At 53.5% G+C, this 23,928-nt stretch overlaps 2 protein-coding genes across 4 annotated transcripts; both read left to right on the top strand.

Moving 5' to 3' along the window:
• Positions 1–675: 675 nt before the first annotated feature.
• On the top strand, positions 676–12,852 carry CWF19L1 (CWF19 like cell cycle control factor 1). Its single transcript, XM_078868993.1, has 13 exons — positions 676–898; positions 2,502–2,586; positions 3,407–3,491; positions 4,007–4,108; positions 4,366–4,580; positions 5,056–5,174; positions 5,784–6,054; positions 6,527–6,659; positions 7,631–7,710; positions 8,872–9,081; positions 10,859–10,978; positions 11,644–11,741; positions 12,309–12,852. The coding sequence occupies exons 1-13, from the start codon at positions 876–878 to the stop codon at positions 12,451–12,453; spliced, it is 1,686 nt and encodes a 561-aa protein (XP_078725119.1). The 5' UTR covers positions 676–875; the 3' UTR covers positions 12,454–12,852.
• Positions 12,853–15,545: 2,693 nt separating this feature from the next.
• Positions 15,546–23,848, top strand: LOC144942246 (reticulocalbin-1-like). Of its 3 annotated transcripts, none has more exons than XR_013639346.1 (8): positions 15,546–15,632; positions 17,667–17,927; positions 18,890–19,083; positions 19,443–19,630; positions 20,444–20,504; positions 21,128–21,345; positions 21,653–22,105; positions 22,289–23,848. XR_013639346.1 is itself a non-coding variant. In XM_078868991.1 (7 exons), the coding sequence occupies exons 2-7, from the start codon at positions 17,671–17,673 to the stop codon at positions 21,758–21,760; spliced, it is 1,026 nt and encodes a 341-aa protein (XP_078725117.1). In that variant the 5' UTR covers positions 15,546–15,632; positions 17,664–17,670; the 3' UTR covers positions 21,761–23,848. The 3 variants fall into 3 exon arrangements, 1 of the variants encoding a protein (XP_078725117.1); XR_013639345.1 differs by having other exon boundaries at positions 17,664–17,927; XM_078868991.1 differs by having other exon boundaries at positions 17,664–17,927; positions 21,653–23,848.
• Positions 23,849–23,928: the final 80 nt, after the last annotated feature.

Genomic DNA, 23,928 nt, shown 5'->3' with positions numbered 1-23,928 from the left:
AGCACCTGGGTCTGTCCCGTGGCCTCGTGCACCTAGCCTGGCACATGCCAACCCACAGCACCTGGGTCTGTCCCGTGGCCTCGTGCACCTAGCCAGGCACATGCCAACCCACAGCACCTGGGTCTGTCCCGTGGCCTCGTGCACCTAGCCTGGCACATGCCAACCCACAGCACCTGGGTCTGTCCCGTGGCCTCTTCCTCCTCGCAGCTGCAGCAGCGGTAGCGTTCCATAACTTCACTTCACAGCCTAAACGTGCACCTAGCCTGGCATAAGCTTTCTCAACCACCCCTACTGGACATCTATAAGAAAAAAAGGTGCTTCATAGCTCATCGGATTTCTCCAGTCTACAATCGCCGCGGTGACGTCATCTCCCCATACCTATTCTGATGACGTCAAATTTTTGTTACACATCGTCGCGATGACGTCGCCGCCCCGTGCCTCTTCTGAAGACGTGTTTTTAAATGTAAAAAATCGTTGCGATGACGTCACCACCCCACGCCTCTTCCAACGACGTCACATGCTTTTATCGTTGTTAAACATCATCGCGGTGACGCCAAAGCCCCCCCTCCCTCATGCCCTTTTTTAATGACGTCACGTATTTTGTTGTTGGTGTTGTTAAAACAATCGTCGCGATGACGTCAACCTGCCGCACGCTGTCCTCGCTCCATCGCCGCGGTGACGTCATCGCGGCTGCGCCGCCTTCGCCAGAGTCGGGGCTGAGGGGTTGGTGGGTGGCCGAGTTCGCGCCCTCGGTGCTGACACGAGTTCTCCCCTCGTCCTCCTCCTCATCGTCCTCCTCCTCCTCATCAACGACATCGCCGCTCGTCGTCGTCGCCGAACGAGACTCACCACGCGTCTCCCACCATCGCCGCACGATGCCAGAGAAGCCCCTCAGGATGTGAGTTCACTCACTCCTCGCCTCCTCGTGCGGGCCTCGCCTCGCCTCGTGTGAAGGCGGTGGTGGCGGTGGTGGTGGCGGTGAGGTGGTATTAGTGGTGGTGGGGGTGGTGGTGAGGTAGTGTTAGTGGTGGTGGGGGTGGTGGTGAGGTAGTGTTAGTGGTGGTGGGGATGGTGGTGGGGGTGGTGGTGAGGTGGTGTTAGTGGTGGTGGTGGTGGGGGTGGTGGTGGGGGTGGTGTTAGTGGTGGTGGCGGTGAGGTAGTGTTAGTGGTGGTGGGGGTGGTGGTGAGGTGGTGGTGTTAGTGGTGGTGGGGATGGTGGTGGGGGTGGTGGTGAGGTGGTGTTAGTGGGGGTGGTGTTAGTGGTGGTGGCGGTGAGGTGGTGTTAGTGGTGGTGGTGGGGTGGTGGTGGTGGGGTGGCGGTGAGGTGGTGTTAGTGGTGGTGGTGGGGTGGCGGTGAGGTGGTGGTGGGGTGGTGGTGGGGTGGCGGTGAGGTGGTGTTAGTGGTGGTGGTGGGGTGGCGGTGAGGTGATGGTGGTGGTGGTGGCGGTGGGGTGGTGGTGGTGTTGGTGGTGGTGTTTGTGGTGGTGAGGTGGTGTTAGTGGTAGCGGTGGGGTGGCGGTGAGGTGGTGTTGGTGGTGGTGGGGTGGTGTTAGTGGTTTTGGCGGATTGGCCTGTTGGTGGTGGCGGTGGTGGTGATTATAATCTGAATATTTAGACTGCGGGAGGAATCCGATAAGCTATGAAGCTTTTTTCCCCTAGATGTCCCAATCAGGTGGCACGGGGTCAGAACGTGGGGACAACAAACGGGTCAAATGAGTGTACCTTGTGCGGCGGTGTGTTTCAGTTTCATTTATTAGGTATAGCCCTGTGAGCCATTCGGCTCTTGAATCGGGTGTGACCGCAACAAACAAAAACATGAACAAGAAACCATCTTAAAGTGACTGCGCAAACAGAAAAATCCAGGAAAAAACTGCTAAAAATCTTCCAGAAAAAGCACCGTACACCAACGCTGTGTGCAAAAATCCCAGTGGGATACAAGTCAAACAACAACAACCACAAGACAACTTAGATTAAAGCCATAATTGTAACTCCGTACTACAACAAACAAAAATGGCCAAACCAAAAAAGTTTTCGAAATCACCAAAATAAACCCATAAGCAATGTAACAGTGATCATAGGAACTGTGACCGAAATTTTACAATAAACGACATAAACAACATGTCCCATCAAACATCGCCACGGGGGAGACAAAGGCGGCCGGGTGTGGTGCTGGCCACCCACCCCTCGTAGTGTGCCGGCCTTAATAGTGCTCGCTAACAGCACTTGCCCCTGCAGTCTGTAGGCTATACGGGGGATATTTGTCTTTGTGGGTGACTTGGCTGCTCTATATTTCCACGTGATGATTCGTTGAGCTATCATTTATGACCAAGTCTCTTTTGAAAAAGCTACGTAACTTAAGAGTGGGCCTTGCCTGGTAAAATAAAAAATAGTTTTAGTTTAGAACTTCTTTCGCGCCGTACGTAGCCGGCCGTGCTAATCGGAGGCGCGCAAAATACTGAGAGACGTGGACACGCTCTGTTGTTGTTGTTGTCTTGTTGCAGCCTGGCGTGCGGAGATGTCAACGGCCGGATCGACACGCTCTACGGCAGAGTGAGAACGGTGCAGAAGAAGAGCGGCGACTTCGACGTGAGTCGCACGCCGGGGCGGTAACGAGCCCGGGCGCGAGTAGATTCGATAGAACCTAAGACTCTTGAACGCTTCCTAAAGGAAGATGCATTCGGCATTTATTTTTCTACCGCGGAGAGAAGGTGCAGTCCAGTGCCATTCAATATGGCGCCGTGAAGCCACGGTGGAAGCGTGATCATTACTGCTTTATCATCCCGCTATTTCTATTTCACCAGGTAAGGCCTCACTGAGCTGTGTAGCTCTTTTTCAGAAGCGACGTGGCCACAAACGAAAGCTCATCGAAGTGGCTTATCACGTGGAAATGTTTTGCAGACAAACACTCTAAACGCGTGACGTTGATTCTAAATGTGGAGGGGAAAGAACGGAGGACCCGGACAAAAATCCACGCGACCACGAGGCGAGAGAGACAGCAAATTCCAAATATACAGCAGCGGGCGTCGTCAGGTTCGGAGTTGGCACCCACGACCTCCTGCATACCGGGCGGCGAGGTATTCAGGTGGACGTTACCGCACCCCGAGTCGCCATTTGCCCTGAGGCCTTCCCCCGTGGTCGCCGGACTGGCGGAGACCGCTCCAACAGCGCCCGTCTCGTGTCCCTCTTTCCCCTCCGCCCCGCCGATATGTTTGTCCGAACCACATCGACAGCACTTAACATTCTGCCACATTCTCACCCGGACTTCGGCGAAGGCACCTCAAGTTCCAACTCGGGTTTTACGTCTCATTGAATGGTGCAGGTGAAAGGTAGCGATTGAGTCTTCGTATTGCATTGGAGGTCGAGGTTTCTAATTGCGTTTTCTGATCGGTACCCTGTTCCTTTGCAGTTGCTGCTGTGCGTGGGGTCTTTCTTTGGAGCATCGGCCGAAGCGGAGCAAGAATGGGAGCCCTATAAGAATGGGGACAAGAAAGGTGTGCCTGTAATGCTCGGTTAACACCGTGTGACACTTCATCGATTAAAACAGAGACTTGGAAAGATGTGTAAAACATGACAGTGTGAGCTTGACATTTAGCACATTGTGAGCTGTTAGTTACAATCCAATTATATCGGTGACATTAAATGATGAAGCACCTGAATTAAAACTTTCGTGACTGCAGGAATTAATATTCTTGGTTCTTTCGGTAAAGTCACGTAGAGATTTTTTTTGCGATTTAATTGAATTATTTTAAAATTAAAAGAATACACGTATTTAAAAAAAAAACTAAATTAGTTTTATTTTCTATCTACGTGACTTTACTGAAAGAACCAAGAATATAGATAAAGCACCTGTTTATGATTGGACCTGATTGCTAGGATTCAACAGGGCCGTGTGACCCCGTTGCATACGAACAGAATAGGGATCGAGTGTCAAGCTGTAAAAGTGTCTCTGTAGCCACATATCTGTGGTTCCAGGTGTTGAGAATTATTTGTGATGATTGTGTTCCAGCCCCAATTCACACGTACATCCTTGGAGCAAACGACCAATCCACTGCCAAGTACTTCCCGGAGGTTGATGGGATGGAACTGGCTGAAAATATCACCTACTTGGGTACGTTACTTCTGTCTGTTATAATTGTGTTGTGTTATCACCCGTGGCGGTGATGAGTGGCGGTGGTGGTGATATATGATGGTGGTGATGATGACGGTGGCGGTGTTGATTGAAAACTCATTTATTTAGAACTGCTTTTTGTTTAGTTTTGTTGTCCTTCCCCTGCACCTCCAATTAGCACGATTGGCTACGTAGGGCGCGAAAGAAGTTCAACACACACGTAAATACCCTACAGCATCCCCCCCCCACCTCTGCAGGCCGCAAGGGGGTGTTCACGGGCGCTTCTGGCCTGCAGATGGCCTACCTGAGTGGTGTGGATGCGGCGGGGGCGGCGGGCCCGTCCCACACGTTCTCGCGCCGCGACGTCGTCTCGCTCACCGAGCCGCTCATCTCGGACGCCAAGTTCCGCGGCGTCGACATCCTCCTCACGTCGCCTTGGCCCGCCGGCGTCACCCAGTACGGCAACAAGCCGGTAAGGAGCTTGACGGTTTCAAAGAAATGAAAATGTTATTAGCAAATTTTTTTTTTAATTTAATTAACATTTTATTTATGACTTTTTTTTCCGTTTAGGCTATAATTTCATTTACATTTTATTTAAATTTAATTCACAAAACAAAATTACACTATTTTTTTATTTTACCTGGTGAGGCCCACTGAGCTATATAGCTCTTTCAGAAGCCACCTGGCCGTCGCAAACGAAAGCTCAACGAGATGGCGGCCTATCATCATCATGACGGGGAAATTTATGGCAGCAGCCAATTACTCGAAACACGTGACGTGGATTCTGAATGTGGAGGGGAAAACCAGAGGAGCCGGAGAAAACTCCACCCAACCACGTGGAGAGAGAACACGCAAACTCCAAATATACAGCAGCAGGCGTCAGGGTTGGGAGATTGCCGACCCCTGCTCTAGCCCAGCGGCCGCGTTGTCTCTCTCTCTCTCTGCAGGAGGACGCGGAGGTGGCCTGCCGCGGCTCGCAAGCCGTGGCCGACCTGTGCCGCTGCCTCAAGCCGCGCTACCACTTTGCCGGCTTGGAGGGGGTGCACTACGAGAGGCTGCCCTTCAGGTGTGGGCGGAGGCGGGAGGGCATGGGGGGGGAAGTGGGTCAGGGAGCATGGGTGGGTGGGGAGAAGTTGGGGACGGTGGGGCGGATGTGACATCGGAGCAGGACGGTGGCAAGATGTAAACCACCTCGCCTGGTATGCAGGAGGTCATGGTCGCGTGGATTTTTCTCCAGAATCGACGTGCGTTTCGAGTATTTGGCTGCTTTACATTTCCACATGATAAGCCACTTTGTTGAGCGATCATTTGTGGCCATGTCACTTCTGAAAAAGAGCTGTACAGCTCAGTGGGCCTTACCTGGTAAAATAAATAAAGTTTTTATATTTTTGACTTAAAACTTTCGTGACTGCAGGAATTCTAATTCTTGGTTCTTTCGGTAAAGTCGCGTAGATAGAATAAAAAATGAAAATAAAAAAACAAAAACCACGACGTTTCGATCGCAACACAAGCGGTCGTCGTGTATCTACGTGACTTTACCGAAAGAACCAAGAATATCCCCTGAACACCTGGCTTTGACTCTGGGTTTCAGCCGCGCCCCTCGATTTAAACTGGGAGTTCTCAGCCGTAGCAGCCGGTGCCGTCTTTTCCCTGTCGGCGTGGCCGTCTGTCACAGGAATCACCGAGTGCTCCTGGAGGGAGCGCGCCACGTGACGCGCTTCATCGCGCTGGCGCCCGTGGGCAACGCCGCCAAGCGCAAGTACCTGTACGCCTTCACGGCGGCGCCCATGTGCCAGTTGGAGCCCGCCGAGCTGGTCCGCCAGCCGCCCGACGTCACCGAGAACCCCTTTGCCAAGGCAACGGCAAAGCAGCAGCAGCGGCACCAGCAGCAGCAGCAGCGACCTCAGCACCAGCTACCATCCTCCCAAGCGACAATGCAGGGCGAGGTGAAACATCGACTCCGCACCCACCTCATGAGAAGGCGTGTGTTGACCACACCTCCGATTATGAGAAGGCGTGTGTTGACCACACCTCCGATTAGCACGGTTGGCTACGTACGGTGCGAAAGAAGTTCAACGTACACACGTACAAACGTGCACGATCGAAAGGCTAAAACTTACAGCCCCTGCCACTTAGGTATGAATTCCACCATGAGCAACCTGGCACCGGATTGTTTAACGTTCTTTGTAGACGTTACAGTGCTTTTATCCCCCGCCGGACAGGGGAAGGGGGGACGGGGGGTTGGACCTGGCCGCAAATGATAGCCCAACGGAAGTGGCTTATCACGTGGAAGCATATTTAGCATCCAAATAATCCGAAGTATACTAAACACGTCGGTGACATTTTTGAATGGAATCGGGCTGCGCGCGCGCGTTCTCTCCGCGGTCAAGAAAAAGCGCCGAGCGCATCTTCTTTCAGGAAACGGCGCAGCAGTTTTTCTTCGACCTCGCCCGCCCGCCGCCGAATCACGGGAGGGATCGCAAGCGGAGGTCCGACGGCCCCGGCGGGGGACACATGCCCGCCCACGATGCCAAGCTCCCGCGAAAACCACGTGCGTGAAAGCCACGGCGAACGTGGCGGATTGTCGTGGCGGAAAGGCGTGGTGTGACGACTCTTCCGTTGTCTTACGGCGAGGAAGGAGGGACACGCACCGGGTTACGGTTCCAGACCCGGCCACCTTTTCCATGTGTGCTCCCCCCCCCCTGTTCCGCATGAGTTTCCTCCGGTCTCTGGTTTTCTCGCATAGCTCAGCATAAAACCACACGACGTCACTGGTGTTGGCCATACATCCCAATGCTGGAAAATTTCCCACAAATAACTTTACATCGCCCCCCTACTGTGAATAATTGGCAGGACCCTCCGTAGTGGGCACCAACGGTGGCTAGGCGATGTTAACTACCTCGCCTGGTATACAGAATGTCGTGGGTTTGATAACGACCCTGACGCCTGCTGTATATTTGGCGTTTGCAGTCCCTCCCCGTGGTCACGTGGATTTTTCTCCAGGTCCTTCGGTTTTTCCCTCCCCATTTATAATTACAAACATTTGAATGTTTTTATTTGTTTTATTATTTGATAAAAATTGCCTGCATTTAATATCCCTAGAATGTCCCTGATCCGATCTTGTCAACCCTTATACCAGTGCCGACCTTATCACAGACCAATTGAGACCTTATTGGTCACCCCGTGCCCCTTATAAATAACAACGTTTATCCTTCAAAGTCCCATCACAGGGGAGAAACACAAACAAATAGACACAAATTTTGTTTTGCCCGTATTGAAATGGCTGTACGCCGCATGCACCTGAAGCCAAAGCAGGGTTGAGCCTGGATGGAGCATGGATGGGCAGCCGCCGTGCACAACACGTGTGAGAGGCTACACGGTTATGTTGAGGGCATCATTGCTTTTCTGAAACGTAAAAGCGTAAGTTTCCGATCGTGTTTCTGTTATTAACGCGGTGCAAGTTTTTTGCGTCGTTGAATTCCCGTTATCATTACTCTTGATATTTTTTATTTTGTGTTGTAGCTCAGCCGACGGGACCGTGTTGGTTCTGCCTGGCCAGCCCAGATGTGGAAAAGCACCTGGTCGTTAGTATCGGCACGCACGTGAGTACGCGCACGCACACACTCTCACACACGCACACAATCTCACACACACGCACGCACACACTCTCACGCACGCACACACTCTCACACACGCACACAATCTCACACACACGCACGCACACACTCTCACGCACGCACACACTCTCACACACGCACACACTCTCACACACGCGCACGCACACACTCTCACATACGCGCACACACACACTCTCACGCACGCACACACTCTCACACACGCGCACGCACACACTCTCACACACGCGCACTCACACACTCGCACAACAACAAAAAAACAACCGCCATTCGCCACTAAGTGGCGGTGACGTCACCACGACGCTTGTGCCAGACCATGTGCACCTTGAGGCCACGTGAAGTGTCGAACGCCCGCTGGCAGGAGGTCACGGGGCAGACCCAGGTGCCACGGGTCGACTGACCGAGATGACTGAGTTGAGTGGCTGATGCACCACCTGTGCCCCTACTGTGCCAACTTGCTGTGCTTTAGCCACTCGGCGCTCTGCTCGTTGTTGTGAGCGTCGCTCCTCTGCCCTCCATTGTTGCTGGAGGGTGACTGCTTCCAACTGCGCGGTAGCGTACTTCACGAGCCTCCACACACGCACACACACGTAGACACTTGCTCCCCCTGCCACTCGGACAATGCCGGTGACCTCACATGCCCTGCAAAACAATATCACCTGCAATTGGCAAGTTGCCATTAGTTAATAAATGAGAAATTGACCCTTTCACCGTTCCGAGACGTCTACAAGTTGCAGAGTGGTTGTCCCGTTCGCCGTTGAATCTTAGAACACGCAAGAGATGCATAGCGCATCTATGATAGCTGGCGGCACACTGTGCCACGTGCCCTTCTGCACGGCCTTGTGGGAGCCTCGTTACATCATTGCCGATTATCTGAAGCGATCCCGGGGCTCCTCTCAATCGACTCGGTGACTTTACCGAAAGAACCAAGAAGGAAAAAAAAGTGGTTGATGTTTTTTATTTATTTTCCTTTTTCCTCCCCCCCGGCACAAGCGACAAGAAATCCAGCGGAGAGTCCCTCGCGATTGATTTGACGCGCCGACGTTCCCCTCCCCCCCCACACCCCCCCCCCCCCTTCGGCCCCGTTGCCGTTTGCGCCCGCCGGCGGGGGCGGGGCGACGCCCGCAGGTGTACGTGGCGCTCGCCAAGGGCGGCCTTGCGCGGGACCACGTGCTGGTGGCGCCCGTGGCGCACCACGCCAGCACGGTCGACCTGCCCGAGGAGGCGGCCGTCGAGATGCGCAGCTACCTCGACGCCCTGCGGCGGTTTCACTCGGCGCGGCGCCAGCGCTGCGTCGTCTTCGAGCGCAACTACCGCTCGATGCACCTGCAGCTGCAGGTGCGTGCCCGCTAGTCTGTCTGTGGGCGGGTGTGTGGGGAGCGGTGGTGGAGTGCTCGTGTAGCTGGGTAAAGCGACGGGGAGCAGTTGGCGGAGAGATATGCGCGTGTAGATAGGTACGTGCTTGTGTGTGTGGTGTGTGTGTCAGTTTAACAGGAGGCCTGTGTCGGGTGGTGGCGGGTTTAATGACACAATTATGCGGTCTAACCCAAAAACCTCTAATGGTGTGTGTGTCTTTTGAGCAGCAGCGTAGAGGGTTGACGCGTTGCACTACGAAACCCAGTTGACCCGAGTTCGATTCCCGCTCACAGCCAACACTAGTGGCGATTATCTGAACCGGTCCTCGGGCCCTCCCCTAGGTCGACTCAGCCTCAAATGAGTACCTGGTGCGGTGTATAATCATCGCCACTGGCCACCCACCCGCTTGTGTGCCGTGCCGGCCTTCATAGGTGCTCGCTAACAGCACTTGCCTCAACAGTTCATTAAGGCTATAAGGGGGATCTCTGTCTTTGGGTGTGTGGGTGTTCGGGGAACAGGAAGATGTGCACCTGAGTGGAGATGTGGGGGAGGACAAGAAACTATAGACAAAGCAGTTATAAAGAAATTAGTTTTCAATCTAGACTTCGAAGTACACAGCTCCCAGTGGCATCCTAAAATCGGAATGCAGAGCGTTCCAGACGGCCGCAGAAGCGCATCTGAAAGCTCGCGATGATGCGGTGACGACCGTCTTTGTGCGATGGCTTAGCCAAAAGAGCCGCCGCTGCTGCGAGAATGACGACCGGAGTTTGCGTGATGATGGCTTATGCTCAGCAAAATAGGACAGTCTGCCCACAGGTGAATAATAATAACAACAACAACAATAACAACAGTAACAACAGCAGTGGGAGCACTGCGCCGTGGTTGACCATCTCTTCGCCGAGCCTGCTGAGCCACAGTCTGGGCGTGCGGTCGCCACGCAGATTTAACGAGCGCCCGCCGTGAACCGTCAGGAGCCGTCGTTCGGAGCCCAGCGGCAGCTCCTCCGCCGCGGCGGCGCCACACTCGCCCGCTGGCGAGACCCAGCGGCGTAAGTGCCGTTTTACTCTCGTTAGTTTAAGTCCGATGCCTCGCGAGGGTCACGCACCCCGTGGCTTGTGACGATCTCCAACGACTGAGGGGCCCAACCGCCCCGATGATGCACGAAAAAACCCTCTCCCGTTCTCGCTCGAATGCGATTCGCGATCGTGACAACCGGGTTCACCGCGCATCTCGGGATTGATAAGCGCCATACCAGTGCCAGACTACGGTGGCGAGATGTTAACTACCTTGCCTGGTATATAGGAGGTAGTGGGTTCTATCCTGACCCTGACGACTATATATTTAGAGTTTGCATGTCTTCCCCCGTGGTTGTGGATTTTTCTCCGGGTCCTCCAGTTTTTTCCGCCACATTTAGAATCAATGTGCGTTTAGAGTATTTAACTGCTATAAATTTCCACGTGATAACCCGGATTCGTTGTGCTATCATTTGTGGGCAGGTCGCTTTGGAAAAAGAGCTTCATAGCTGAGTGGGCCTTACCTGGTAAAATATAAATAGTTTAGAATTAGTTTTATAGTTTATAGACTCTGCTGAGAACCTGCCTTTGACTGCGGGTTTCAGTTTAGTTTACTACACTAACCTTTGGTGAGCTGTGGGCTGACAAAAAGGCTCCATCATCATTATTATCATTAGAACAACTGCAATTTTCTCCCCCACTGCGTCTGTTGTTGTTGTTGTTGTCATCGTGTGCTGCGTGTGCAGGTGGTGGGCATCCCGGAGCAGCGCTGCAGCACGGACGAGATCAAGGAGGTGTTCGTGCAGCAGGGAGCCGAGAACCAGATGGAGCTCCTGGAGTTGCCCGAGCGGAGCGAACTGAAGCAGGTGAACCCTGTGGGCGCAGTCGTGGAAGTGACCGCTTCACTCAGTAGGGGAGGTCATTAAGCATGCGATGATTCACTTCCCTCCCTCCCCTCGTCTAAAACTAAAACTTTTATAAACCAGGTAAAGCCCACTGAGCTATTTAGCTGTTTCACCAAACGTGACCTGGCTATCGTTAGTGATGGCTCGATCGTCGCGTGAACATTTATAGCAGCCAAACACACGCGGAAAGTACGTCGATTTCTAAATGTGGAGGGAAAAACCGGAGCACCCGGAGAAAAATCCACGCGACCACGGAGAGAGAGAGACACTGCAAACTCCAAGTATACAGCAGGCGTCGGGGGTCGGGATGGAACCCACGGCCTCCTGCATAACAGACGAGGGAAATAACACTCACTAAGTACACTCACTAAGTACACTCACTAAGTACACTCACACACACCCCTAGCCCCCACCCCAGTCAATTGTTCATATTGACGTGTTGGCGAGCATTTATTCTCGTCTAATTTTCAGGCAAATATATTTCACCAAAGCTCCATTGAGAACGATGGGGCAAACAGGTGACTGATGCCAGCGTCATGCGATTGGTTTCGTCAACATGTGGATGTGGTTCGGGGGTTTGAGGCTGAGTGATGACTGTGCGCGTGCTCGTTGTGCGAGCGGGGCAGATCGTCGAGCCGGGAACGCCGTACTTCTACGCGGAGTTTGACAACGGGGAGAAATTGTTCCAGCGCATCAAGTCCCGCTTCCCGCTGCAGTTCGGAAGGTGAATGTCCGCACAACACTCTCCACCACCTTAGCACCTCGGAGCTTCGGGCCACATTTTTTTACGGCGCGAAAGAAGTTCAATGTCACGTACGTACAACGACATAAAGCGGTCGGTTCTCAGACATGTATATTGCGTGAACGTATCGCTCCCCACGAGATTGAGTGATTTTCCTCTTAACATATCGTCGCGTGACGTCTCACTGAACCCCCCGTTTGGCAAGTAACGCTGCAGCGGTTTAATCGTTTCGATACACGCGTAGGATCGCGCGCATTTATCGCTTACTCACTAATCGACAGAGAAATTAATGAAATGCTCTCGGTACAGCTTGGTCAGTGGGACGAACACAACTTTATAAACGAGATGGAAAAAAACTACGAAAACGGAACATTGCAAGTGAGGTTAGCACAGTTGGCTATGTACGGTGAAAAAGAAGTTGAACATTCAGCTCGCTTGGCTACGTACGGCGTAAAAGAAGTTCAACATAACGTAACAACATTTTTTTAACACCATAGAGGGTTTTGTGTCTTCTCGGGGAGAGTCTTGATTCCGCTGTGTGTGCCGCAGGGAGGTGCTGGCCAGTGAAGCCATCCTGAACATGCCGGATCGCGGTGACTGGCGTGCGTGCAAGAGTTCCCGCGAAGAGGAGGAGGGCATGGCCAAGGAGTTCCGCAAGGATTTCCAGCCGTTCGACTTCTCTCTCCTGGAGTAGGAAGGGATGCAGCTCCCTGTGCGACACCCGCGATTGTCCGTGGGAACGGCAGGAGAGGCGTGGGGGGGAGTGTGCGTGGTGATATCCGTGTTGCCGGTTGTTGTTCAGTGTGCTCGCGAAAAATCGGAATTTTATTTTCTCTCCCGCTACCGGCGGGTCGAATCATCGGCTGCTCCATTGCAAACCTGTTGGAAAGTAAAACGGATTAACATTAAAAAAGCAATACAAAAAATTTAGGTGTCAACAATAAATGTTTTTATAACCTCATTGACATTGTTTTATCCGTGTTTTAAACTATTTGCTAAACTATTTGTATTTTAACCCCTCCATCTCCGCCCACGTTCCCAATACACATCCACGTCTCGCACGCCTGGTCCGGGTGACGTCGGTGCCCTTTAACCCTTGACCCCCGTCTCGTGTATTCCCGTGCGTGTGATTGGTGCGTGTTGTTATACTGAGTGCGGAGATTTCCTGTCCGCGTGGTGCGTGTGCGTGAGGGTGGCTCGCAGATCCCTGACATGAGTGCAGCACACGGGTGTGCCGGAGAGCCCAGCCCCAACATTGACCGTCTTGAGTACGACGTTTTTACAACGAGCTTCATCAGGCGACAGCCACATCTGGCTCAGATTGTAAATGTTGTGGCTTGGCTCTCCAACACCCCAGTTAGTGATGTACTAGTGACGAATTGGCTCGTGATGTTTCCGCGACAACCCTTACTATTTGGCTGTGTCGGGTGGTGGCGGTTTGAACGACGCATTTATATATTTACGCGTTCTAACCCAAAATCCTGTATTATGGATGATATTGTATTTTAGCAGGTAAGACCCACTGAGCTATGTAGCTCTTTTTCAGAAGCCACCTGGCTATCACAAATGATAGCGCACCGAAGTAACTTATCACGTGCTAATTAATGTCAGCCAGATACTCTATAGCTAAGCTATTGTTTTATTTGACCACTTAAGACCTGAGCTCTGTAGCTCCTTTTCAGAAGCCACCTGGCTATCACAAATGGTAGCTCATTTAAGTGGCTTATCACGTGGAAATGTATAGCAGCCAAATACTCTGTGGTGTTGACATGACGATGTCGTATGATGCATGGCGACCAGTTCACGTGGGGACCGCGCGCTCTCACCAGGTCTCATCAGCTCCGCCCGGTTGACCCTGCATAGTTCTTCTCGGACGGGTTGTCATCGTGCGTGCGGGCTGTGTGTGTGTGTTGGGCAGCAGCAGATGGCAGAGCGCCACAATCCATTCCCCTCAATATACGGAACATGGTTCCGAAAAGTTGTCCGTGGAAGCAAAATTCCGCACATCGAGTTGCCGAAGAACGAGGGAACCTGCCCCCTGCCTGCGCCAGCGCCCCACTGACTGGCGTGGTGAAGTATGGTCGTGCAAACGCCACGATCCGCGGCCCAGCTCGAAGCCCGCGTCCTGCTGATGGATTGACAACAGGCCTGTGTACATGCACGTGGTGTTCGTGCTCGCTCAAGAGATTGCACTCGGCTGCAATGACAATGAAGCCGTGCTATGGAACAACTACAACACGACAGCATAATCTAGTCACCAATTAAATATCTCTTATCAAGATGTAGACATTTTAACAAAAAATGTGTTATCACCATGTTAGATTTTTTTCCATCGCAACAGTTGTCAATTGGAGCGGTTGTTACCTTGTGCCAAAGTGAGATGGCGTTCTAACTTTACACGTGGCAGAGGAAAGTGCAAACAAATTCAGAGATGTGCAGTGGGACACCTTGCGGGCTATCTGCGGCATGGATCGTGATGGTGGCATAAGATGCTTCTTGACCCGATCTATCTGAAAGTTGTCGGGAATAAACCCTTCTATCTGGCAACAAAACTGACACCTTTTTACAAGGAGTCATGTTTGCATAGACCACAATACCTGCAGTCATAATGCAAACAAAAAACACAACACTGATAATGTGCACTGTCCTTGAAGTTGATTGGTCCACAGAGGAGACATGCAGGACAAGTAAAATGTTGTGATGTAACGCCAGTGCGTGTGGGCCACGCCTTGCGTCCCCAAGCGTAGTTTGACCATGTTGCATCGGGCTGCTGCTCGGCGTGCATTGGTTGAAGGCGGTGCCAAGGACCAGTTGAGATATCACGTGGCCATTGGGGTGAGACGTGGCCTGGAACCCCGTGGAGCAGCGTCCTTCGCTGCAAGGCCCGCGAGCCACTGGCGGCCCCCGACAAGACACAGTGACAACACCACCCCATCACCATCATCATCGTGCTGCTGTCAAACCCAACAATGGTTTAAAATGTGGCGGCAGTCCTCATCAACACTGACGATGTCGTATCGGCGACAGTGGCACCCACCCCCCTCTGAAAATGAGTGAAGAGCACCCGTCTATTGCTTCGGGTCGCTGGGCTCACAGCACAATGAGCTCACCACCACGCCACCGCTCCCACCCAAGTAACTTAACAGACGCTGCATATTCTGCCGCGATGGCGAGGAGACGTTATCTCCTTCGCCTCGGTTCGATCCCGGACCCTGACGATGCCTGTTGTATATTTGTAAATCCGCGTGTTCTCTCTCTCTGCCCGCGGCGGTCGCGTGGATTTTTCTCGGGGGGGGGGGGGGGGTCCCTCCGCTTTTGCCCCCCGCCCTCCACATTTAGGAACAAGGCGCGTTATCGATGATTCGACCGCTACGAATACATTCCCACGTGTAATGACGACGACGAGAGTAGCCACTTCGATGAGCGACCATCACACGTGGCCAAGGTCGCCTCTCTGAGAACAAAAATCGCCAATAACTCTGCGAACTTCGCCGAGACGATTTTTTTTTCGTTCGTTGGGAGCGCGACCCACGTGGATAGTAAAACCGCATGGTTCCTTTCAAGTTGTGCGGCTCCGGCCAGACCGGGCGACTGCCTTGCAACGTGGCGCATTCCCCTTTCGTCTCTCGCGGGGGGTGGGAGCTGTGGGGTGCGGGGGGGGGCCCCGTTTGAGACGAGGCTCTCCGATTGGTTGCACCGCGATTCCTAAAATTCCGAACCGAGCCACGGTGGCCGCGAGAGAGAGAGGGAGAGGTGGGGGGTGGTGGAGGGGGGTGGTGCCGAGGAGGCAAAATCCGCGGCGGAGTTGCCCGCTGCGTGCGTGCGAGAGAGCGGAGGCCGCGTGATCTCGGACGGGTCGGACTCGAGCGAGAGGTGAGAGACGAGCGCGCGGGAGGTGAGAGACGTTTGGCGCACCACGCCGAGTCGTCTCGGTCACTGAAGCCCACGCGTGGCACCCCCTCGCCAGCCAGCGGCGAGCCTCTTCGACACTTTACCGCGGCCACGGAGTGTGCACGTAGCCTGGCACCAGCGCCGCGGTGAAGTCGCCGACACTTGGCGGCTGGCTACGCTGCGCGTGTTTCTTGTTGTGGGCGTAGCGGTGAGCGCGCCGCGCTACAAACTCGGTTCGATTCCCGCTCACGGCCGCCGATGACGATTATCTTGAACTGGTCCTGGGCATCCCCTCGGTCGACTCGGCCTCAAATTAGTACAGTGCTTGGTTGGTGCGGCGTGTTCGCATCGCCACGGGGGAGACAAAGGCGGCCGGACGTGGTGCTGGCCACCCACCCACCGACCCGACCCCTCGTGTGCCGTGCCGGCCACCCACCCACCCGACCCCCTCGTGTGCCGCAGTGCCGGCCTTCATCGGTGCTGTTCGCGAGTGGCGAGCACTTGCCCCGACAGTCTGTTGAGGCTACACCTGGGGCGGGGGGCACTTTGTCTTTGTTGTCGTGAGCGTCGCTCCTCGCCGTCAGATCTTTGCCGACGGGGGCGAATTCGCCCTCCAGCTCCCCCCCCCCCCATCGGGAAAGTCCGATGGGGGCGAAGTTGTTGGTGCGTCGTCGGTGGCTGATGCAAGCCGGGGGCAATCTTCCCGCTGGCGGCAGCCGGGGGCGCGGGGAGCGACGCTCCTCAACAGCGAGACGGTCGCCGGGCGGATTGAAAACCAACACCGCTCAGCCTGCTTGGCCACAGCCTGTGGCAAAGCCGTAATTATAATATTTATTGGGGGGGACACGTTCCCTCCCCCCCCCCCCCAATATTCAAATATGCTCAAAATGTCCCCCCCCCAATATATTGCTATAAAATAGATTTCTGTGTATATGATTGTGGTTATGGTTGAACTTTATTAATCACTAATCTCTGCCATTACATACAATAAAACAAGAAAAGGTAAAAAAATATAAAACAGCAATGTAATACAATACACTATTAGACATTATTGTTAAAAATAAAGAAAAGTCTGTTATGTAAGCGTGGGATGATCCAAACAATATCATCACGGCAAGGGAGGGGGGCATTCGCCTGCTTGCGAGTGTCCCATGCAGCCACAGCGGCCCCTGGCGACCTGCCCTGTCGCCCACGTGGCTTCGTGCGTGCGAGTGGAACGCGTTTGGGACCACAACTGCGTTTGTGCGAGCCCCAGTGGTCGCGGTTTGTTCCCGCTGTGTCTCTGTAGGACACAAAAAGAGCTTCTTTAGCTCAGTGGACCTCATCAAAATAAATAAATGAACGGGATGAGCTGACGTGGTCTCTTCGTGCTGACACTCACTGAACGTGGTCTCTTTTCGCTGCGTTCACTGCATCCGGTGATGGTGATGAGCCGCTTCTCGTTGGGCTGCCATCTGTGGTGTCCAGGTCGCTTCGAAAAAATGAGTTGCACAGCTCAGTGGGGCCTTACCGGGTAAAATAAAACAAATCGTTTATTGTGTTTAACCAGGTGGGAACTCCAGATGCCAGGATGTGAAAAATAGCTTCATTGCTTGTGCCAGGCTAGGTGCGCTCCAGTCTAAGTCTTTAACACGTAGGATTTCGCGACCAATAGTATCCATAATAGAGGGTTTTGGGTTAGATCGCGTAAATATATAAATGTGTCGTTAAACCCGCCACCACCCGACACAGACAATCAGTTAGGTTTAGTGTCACGTAAACAGAACGTGCCAATCCGTCACTAGTACAGCACTAGTGTGTAGTGTATAGTGTAGTGTATAGTAGTGTAGTGTACAGCACACCGGTTTTATGTTGGAGAGCCAAGCCACAACATTTACAATCTGAGTACGACGTTTCGCCAGTAATTACAACCAGCTTCACCAGGCCAGAGTTGCATCCTAAACAACCTCAATCACGGATTCCGATTCTCATCCCAAAAAACCTCCATCACGGATTCCGATTCTGGTCTCGCAGCAGCACGATGGCGCGACTGCCCATCCCCGCCACCACCCTCGCCGCGCTCGCCGCCGCGTGCCTCCTGGCCACGCTGGCCCCGCCGGCGGCGCAGGCCGTGCCGGCGCTGGAGAAGCTGTCGCGGCGCGAGCAGTCCCTGGGGGAGCGCCCGCTGGACGGCGACGTGGCGCACGGCCTGCAGTACGACCACGAGGCCTTCCTGGGCGTGGAGGAGGCGCGCACCTTCGACCAGCTCACGCCGGACGAGAGCCGCCACCGTTTGGGGTAACCCGCGGGGTCCCGACCCCCGACCCCTGACCATGCCTGCCGTGTGTGTATGTTGAACTTTTTTCGCGCGGTAATAGAGTATAGGGGATTTTTTGGGGTTAGATCGCGTAAGTATAAATTGTCGTTAAACCCGCCACCACCCGACACAGCCAGTTGGTAATGTTTGTCACGTGAACAGAACGTGCCAATTCGTTACTAGTACAGCACACCGGTGCGTTGGAGAGCAAATCCACAATATTTATAATCTGAGTACGACGTTTCACCAGTAATTACAAGTAGCATCAACAGCCAGATTTATGGAGAAATCCTCCTCCTGTTTCGTTCCTTAAATAGAGGGATAGATGTGATGACGTCACTTGTGAGCAGTTCACGTGCGAAGGAGGGTGGGGTTCATGAATGGATATAAATTACAATTGGTATCCATTGCCGTACGTAGCCAACCTTTCGCACCGTACGTAGCCAACCGTGTTAATCGGAGGTGCGGTTCGAAGGAAAACAACATGTATATGTTCATGTGGAGTTGCGTGTCTCTCTTTCTCTCCCCATGGTCACGTGGATTGTCATCCGGGTCCTCTGGTCTTTCCCTCCAGAATTAAACACGCGTTCAGGTCGCTTCTAAAAAGATGAGCTACATAGCTCAGTGGGCCTTACCTGTAACTACTGGCGAAGCATAAAACTTGAATTGTAAATGTTGTGAGTTTACTCTCCAACACACCGGTGTGCTGTACGAGTAACGAATTGGCACGTCCTGTTTACTTACTAATTGGCTGTTTCGGGTGGTGGCGGGTTTAACGACAAATTTATATTTACGCGACCTAACCCAAAACACCTATATTGTGGGCCCTACCTGGTAAAACACAAGTTTTAGGTTTTTATCTTTGCCATTTGCGTGCCGTACGCATGAATTAATGAACGAAGGAATTAACGGAACGCATGAACGCGTCTTGCGCGGGCGGCAGGAACATCGTGGGGCGCGTGGACAGCAACGGCGACGGCTTTGTGACGGGCGCGGAGCTGCGCGCGTGGATCGAGCACACGCACACGCGGCACGCGGGCGAGCGCGCCGGCCAGCGCCACCGGGAGTACGACGTCAACGGGGACGGCCTCGTGTCCTGGCAGGAATACCGCAACACCTCCTACGGCAACACCCTGGGTAACGGCCCGGCGGCGCTCTGCCCCGCGTCCGCGTGCGTGGGAGGGGTTTTTGTGTGATGCTGAAACTGATTCGTAGAGGGCAATGGGGGGGAGGGGGGACGTGGGGGGGCGGGGATTGGGCGGGGGGGGGGGGTGTAAGGATGTCCACGTGAGCATCCTAGAGTGTCAGAGCATGCCCACGTGAGCATCTTACTGCCACTCTAGGATGCCCACGAGAGCATTCGAGAGGAACGGACAGATTAATCCGGATGCGGTGGCTACGGCGAAAAGAGGCGACGTTCAGCGATTGTGCGACACAAGGAGACCACGCGGCCGCCGCCGGTCGCTCCCCTGCCGTGCCGTCTCTCTCGCGCGTAGACCCGGAGGGCGCGGCGCTGTTCCACGTGCAGGAGGGCGACCTGGCCACCTACCGCCACATGCTGCAGCGCGACGAGCGCCGCTTCCGCGTGGCCGACCGCGACGGGGACATGGCGGCCACGGTGGAGGAGCTCACGGCCTTCATGCACCCCGAGGACTTCACGCACATGGAGAGCGTCGTTGTCATGGTGGGGCGGGGGGGGGGTGTACATACACGCACATACACTCGCACGTACGTGCCCGCGCACACACGCGCATTCACACGTATACAGCCGCACTTCTGATTAGTACGGTTGGCTATGTACAGTGCGAAACAAGTTCAACATACAAAGGCCAAGACCGCGACGTATAGCCTGAACAGACTGTTGGGGCAAGTGCTGTTAGCGAGTAGCTCCTACGAAGGCCGGCACGGCGCACGAGGGAGTGGGTGGCCAGAACCACGCCCGGCCGTCTTTGTCTCCTCGGTGGCGATGTTTACTGCACACCGCTACACCAGCTACTCACTTGAGGCTGAGTCGGCCATGAGCAGGAATCGAACTCAGGTCGCCGGGTTTGTAGCGCAGCACCCTGACTGCTACACTGCACACACACACACGCGTGGATGCGTGTGCTCGCGCACACATACTCTATATATTTCTATTTCACCAGGTAGGGCCCACTGAGCTATGTAGCTCTTTTTCAGAAGCGACTTGGCCACAAATGATAGCCCAACAAAGTGGTTCATCGTGTGTAAATTGATAGCAGCCACATACTCTAGACATGCGACTCTTAAAAACCGGAGGACCTGCAGAAAAAATCCACACAACAGCAAGGCAAGAGACATGCAAACTCCCACCATATAACAGACGTCAACAACAACAACCGTTATTCGCCACTAAGTGTCGGTGATGTCACCACGACGCTTGTGCCAGGCTATGTGCACCTTGAGCCCACAGACGTCATACACACTGTCGCATCGGGAGACCCTGGAGAAACGAGTGGCTGTGTCACTGTCTTATCAGGAGACAATGGAGGACCTGGACAAGGACGGCGATGGTGCCATCAGCTTGGACGAGTACATTGGTAAGTGTGTACATTGGTAAGTGTGTACATTGGTAAGTGTGTACATTGGTAAGTGTGTACATTGGTAAGTGTGTACATTGGTAAGTGTGTACATTGGTAAGTGTGCTCAGCAGCGAGTGGCACCGATAATCGTCACTGGTGTTGGCCGTGAGCGTGAATCTAACCTGGATCGCCAGCTTCGTAGCGCAGCGCGCTAACCACTACGCCGCCACTCATACAAGACAAAGGTCCCCCGTATAGCCTGTAACAGACTGTTGGGGCAAGTGCTGTTAGTGAGCAGGACTTATGAAGGCCGGCAAAGCACACGAAGGAGGTGGGTGGCCAGCAACCACGCCCGGCCGCCTTTGTCTCCCCAGTGCTGACATTTTACACACCGCACCAGGTACTAATTTGAGGCTGAGTCGACCTAGAGGAGGCCCAAGACCGGTTGAGGTAATCATCGCTGGTGTTGGCCATGCGTGGGAGTCGAACTCGGGTCGCCGGATTCGTAGTGCAGAGCGCTAACCACTACACTACCCCACACCCCGCACATCACACACCACAAACAAATACGTACCTGTCTCTACACACATCTCTCTTCGCCGACCGCTCCCCATCGCTTCACCCCCCCCCCCCTCCGGCAGGTGACATCATGGGCCGGGGCGGGGAGGCCCTGTCCCCCGGGGAGCCCGAGCCCGAGTGGGTACAGACGGAGCGCCACCAGTTCACCGACTTCCGCGACACGGACCGCGACGGCAAGCTGAGCTACGACGAGGTGCGCCGCTGGGTGCTGCCCCCGCCCGACTACAACCACGCGGAGGCCGAGGCGCGGCACCTCGTCTACGAGACCGATCGCAACCGGGTACGCGTGGGGCACGCTTCGCACGCTCGCTCGTTGGCACGCAGGCGCCCGCGCGGGCGTGAAGGTCAAATGCGCGGCGCTGCAACTTGTGGCTTTGCGCCGCTGCTGGCGGGGAAGGCCTCAGCTGTACGGAGCTCTGGGAGCTCCTCCTCAGAGGGGAGCTCCTCCTCAGAGGGGAGCTCCCCAGACCCTCCACGCAGGCCAGACGTGACCTGCCAATCCACCAACTGTGGCGTTTACATTTATACTGCTGGATCTTGCGGTCTCCCTCATTCCATTTTGTTGTTGTTGTTGTGCTGTGGGGTAGGATGGGAAGTTGACGAAGGAGGAGATCCTGGAGGCCTGGAGCCTGTTTGTGGGCAGCCAGGCGACCAATTACGGCGAAGACCTCAACAAGCACCACGACGAACTTTAGCGGTGGGGGGCGCCCTCCCGCCCCTCCTCGCCGCTTCACTCACCACCGCTCCTCTGCTCTCTGACCCCACTGGCTCCATCCGCCCATCGCCGACGCTTCCAGCCCGAGGCAATCGGCACGTGGCGGGCGGGGGTTGCCGCGCTTTTTTGTAGCGGAAGCAGCAACAGCAGCAACAGCAGGAGCCGCGGCAGCCTCTGAACGCGTGAATAGTGCCGTGGAAAATCTCTCCCGTGTGAAAAACATCCGGCTCGGCTCGTGGGTGGTAGCTTTGAATAAATCGGTGGCACAAAACGAGAAGAGATTAAACGTCGCCTTCACCCGGAGAGATTTTTTGTTACACCCTAGGTCAGGGGTCGGCAACCAAAATAACAAGAAGAGCCATTTCTTTCCAATTCGGTACAAAATTCAGTATTTCAAGAGCCGCAATGCATCTGAGTACATACTGTACATACGTACATATTGTCAAGAAGCAGCCCGTATAGAGCCGCATGCGGCTCCGGAGCCGTAGGTTGCCGACCCCTGCCCTAGGTCAACCATGCGGCAAAGCGTACGGACGCGTCTTGTCACGTAATGTATCGGGTTGTCACAATATGAGCGATACTACAATATATATCGTACCATGTAACGTCCATGACTATCATATCATTGTTGCAAAATCTCGTATCAGGATGATCGGTGGTCATTTTACATTTGTTTACGGATGTCATTCCTCACGAGGGATTTACAACTTAATGAGCACAGTTGTTAAAGTTCTACATAGTGACGATCCATTCAAAGTGCTTTACAATCATTTTTCAGAGTGATTGATGGCATGGCGGTTTCATGACACGATGTTTATATTTCATTTAATTATTTCTCGTGTAACTCACAGAATGTGCTTTATAAGCATCGTATATTGTAAAGTTACATTGATGAGAATAATTGTGACTGGCTTATGTTCAGCCAACTGCAGCCGATGAACTTTTTAAGTCATCTGTGTCCGTACCGGATGTACATACAGTAAAGCACAAACACAAGATGGTAATGCAAAACACAACTATTCTTGTGCTAAAGAGATATCGCCATGATGGTTACATCCTCAAAGTGTACCGTATATTGTATCGTATTGAGAACTGATATCGTGGCAGTCCTGTCCACTTAGCGACTTTGGGCGAGGTGAGGAAGTTTCGCGTACGGAGTGGTGGGGTCGTGGTTTTGTTTGCGTAAGTTATTGCATGCCGCTGCTTCTTCGACAAGAAATAATCGCTTCTTGTGCGGTGCGTTACTCTCAGGAGGCTGAGTATTTGAGCGTGTGATTCGGACCTTTGTGGATCCGCAGAACTGTGGCAACCCTCACATTTTTTGCAAGCGTGCAGTAACAAAATCCGGTGTTGTGAGGAATATAAATATGTTTATACAATCTCCGCACAGATTTGCAAACCACTTCCCATGGCCAGCCACAGACCACCGGGTGGTCCACCGACCGGATTGGGAACCACTGGGAACCACTGCCAGAGACCATCAGGACGCATTTGCAATCTCGGCAGCCGGGGGGGGGGGGGTAAGTGCGCCTCAGTGAGAATGAAGAGACTCCGATTGCAACAAGGCTCCAAATATACAGCAGCAGGTGTCAGGATCGAGATCGAGCCCACGACCTCCTGTAGACCCGGCAAGGTAGTGAACATCTCCTAGCCACCGTGATGCTGATGAGAGAGACACGCAAACTCCACATATACAGCAGGACCGAGCCCACGACCTCCTGTAGACCAGGCGAGGTAGTGAACATCTAGCCACCGTGGCGACCCGATAGCGACGTGTCGAGACGTCACAATGCAAATGTAGGTCGGCTTGGATCATACACACATATATAGTTTATGTTGGGAGGCTAACTTTACAAATGAATCTAAATCTTATTTCTAGATGACATTAGAGCTCCCCGCAGTGTAACGTATCGCATCCCAGTAGTGTTTAGTGGCTAACTTGGATTTTATCTTTAGATGTACTGTATGCTGTTTTTTTAAAACTCAAGAACCATCATTATATTGGCATGAAGCAACTCGAGTGTTTGAATGCAAGTTAAATATCTGGTATTTTTACGAATAAAATCATTTCCAAGAAAGCTGTGATTTGTTTATTGGGAAATGACGATGCCAACAACAATATCCACAAACACGAGGAAAAGAAGGGGC

Source organism: Lampetra fluviatilis, chromosome 27, assembly GCF_964198595.1.
Source record: "Lampetra fluviatilis chromosome 27, kcLamFluv1.1, whole genome shotgun sequence".
NCBI lineage: Eukaryota > Metazoa > Chordata > Hyperoartia > Petromyzontiformes > Petromyzontidae > Lampetra > Lampetra fluviatilis.
This window is presented reverse-complemented; position numbering and strand designations above follow the sequence as displayed.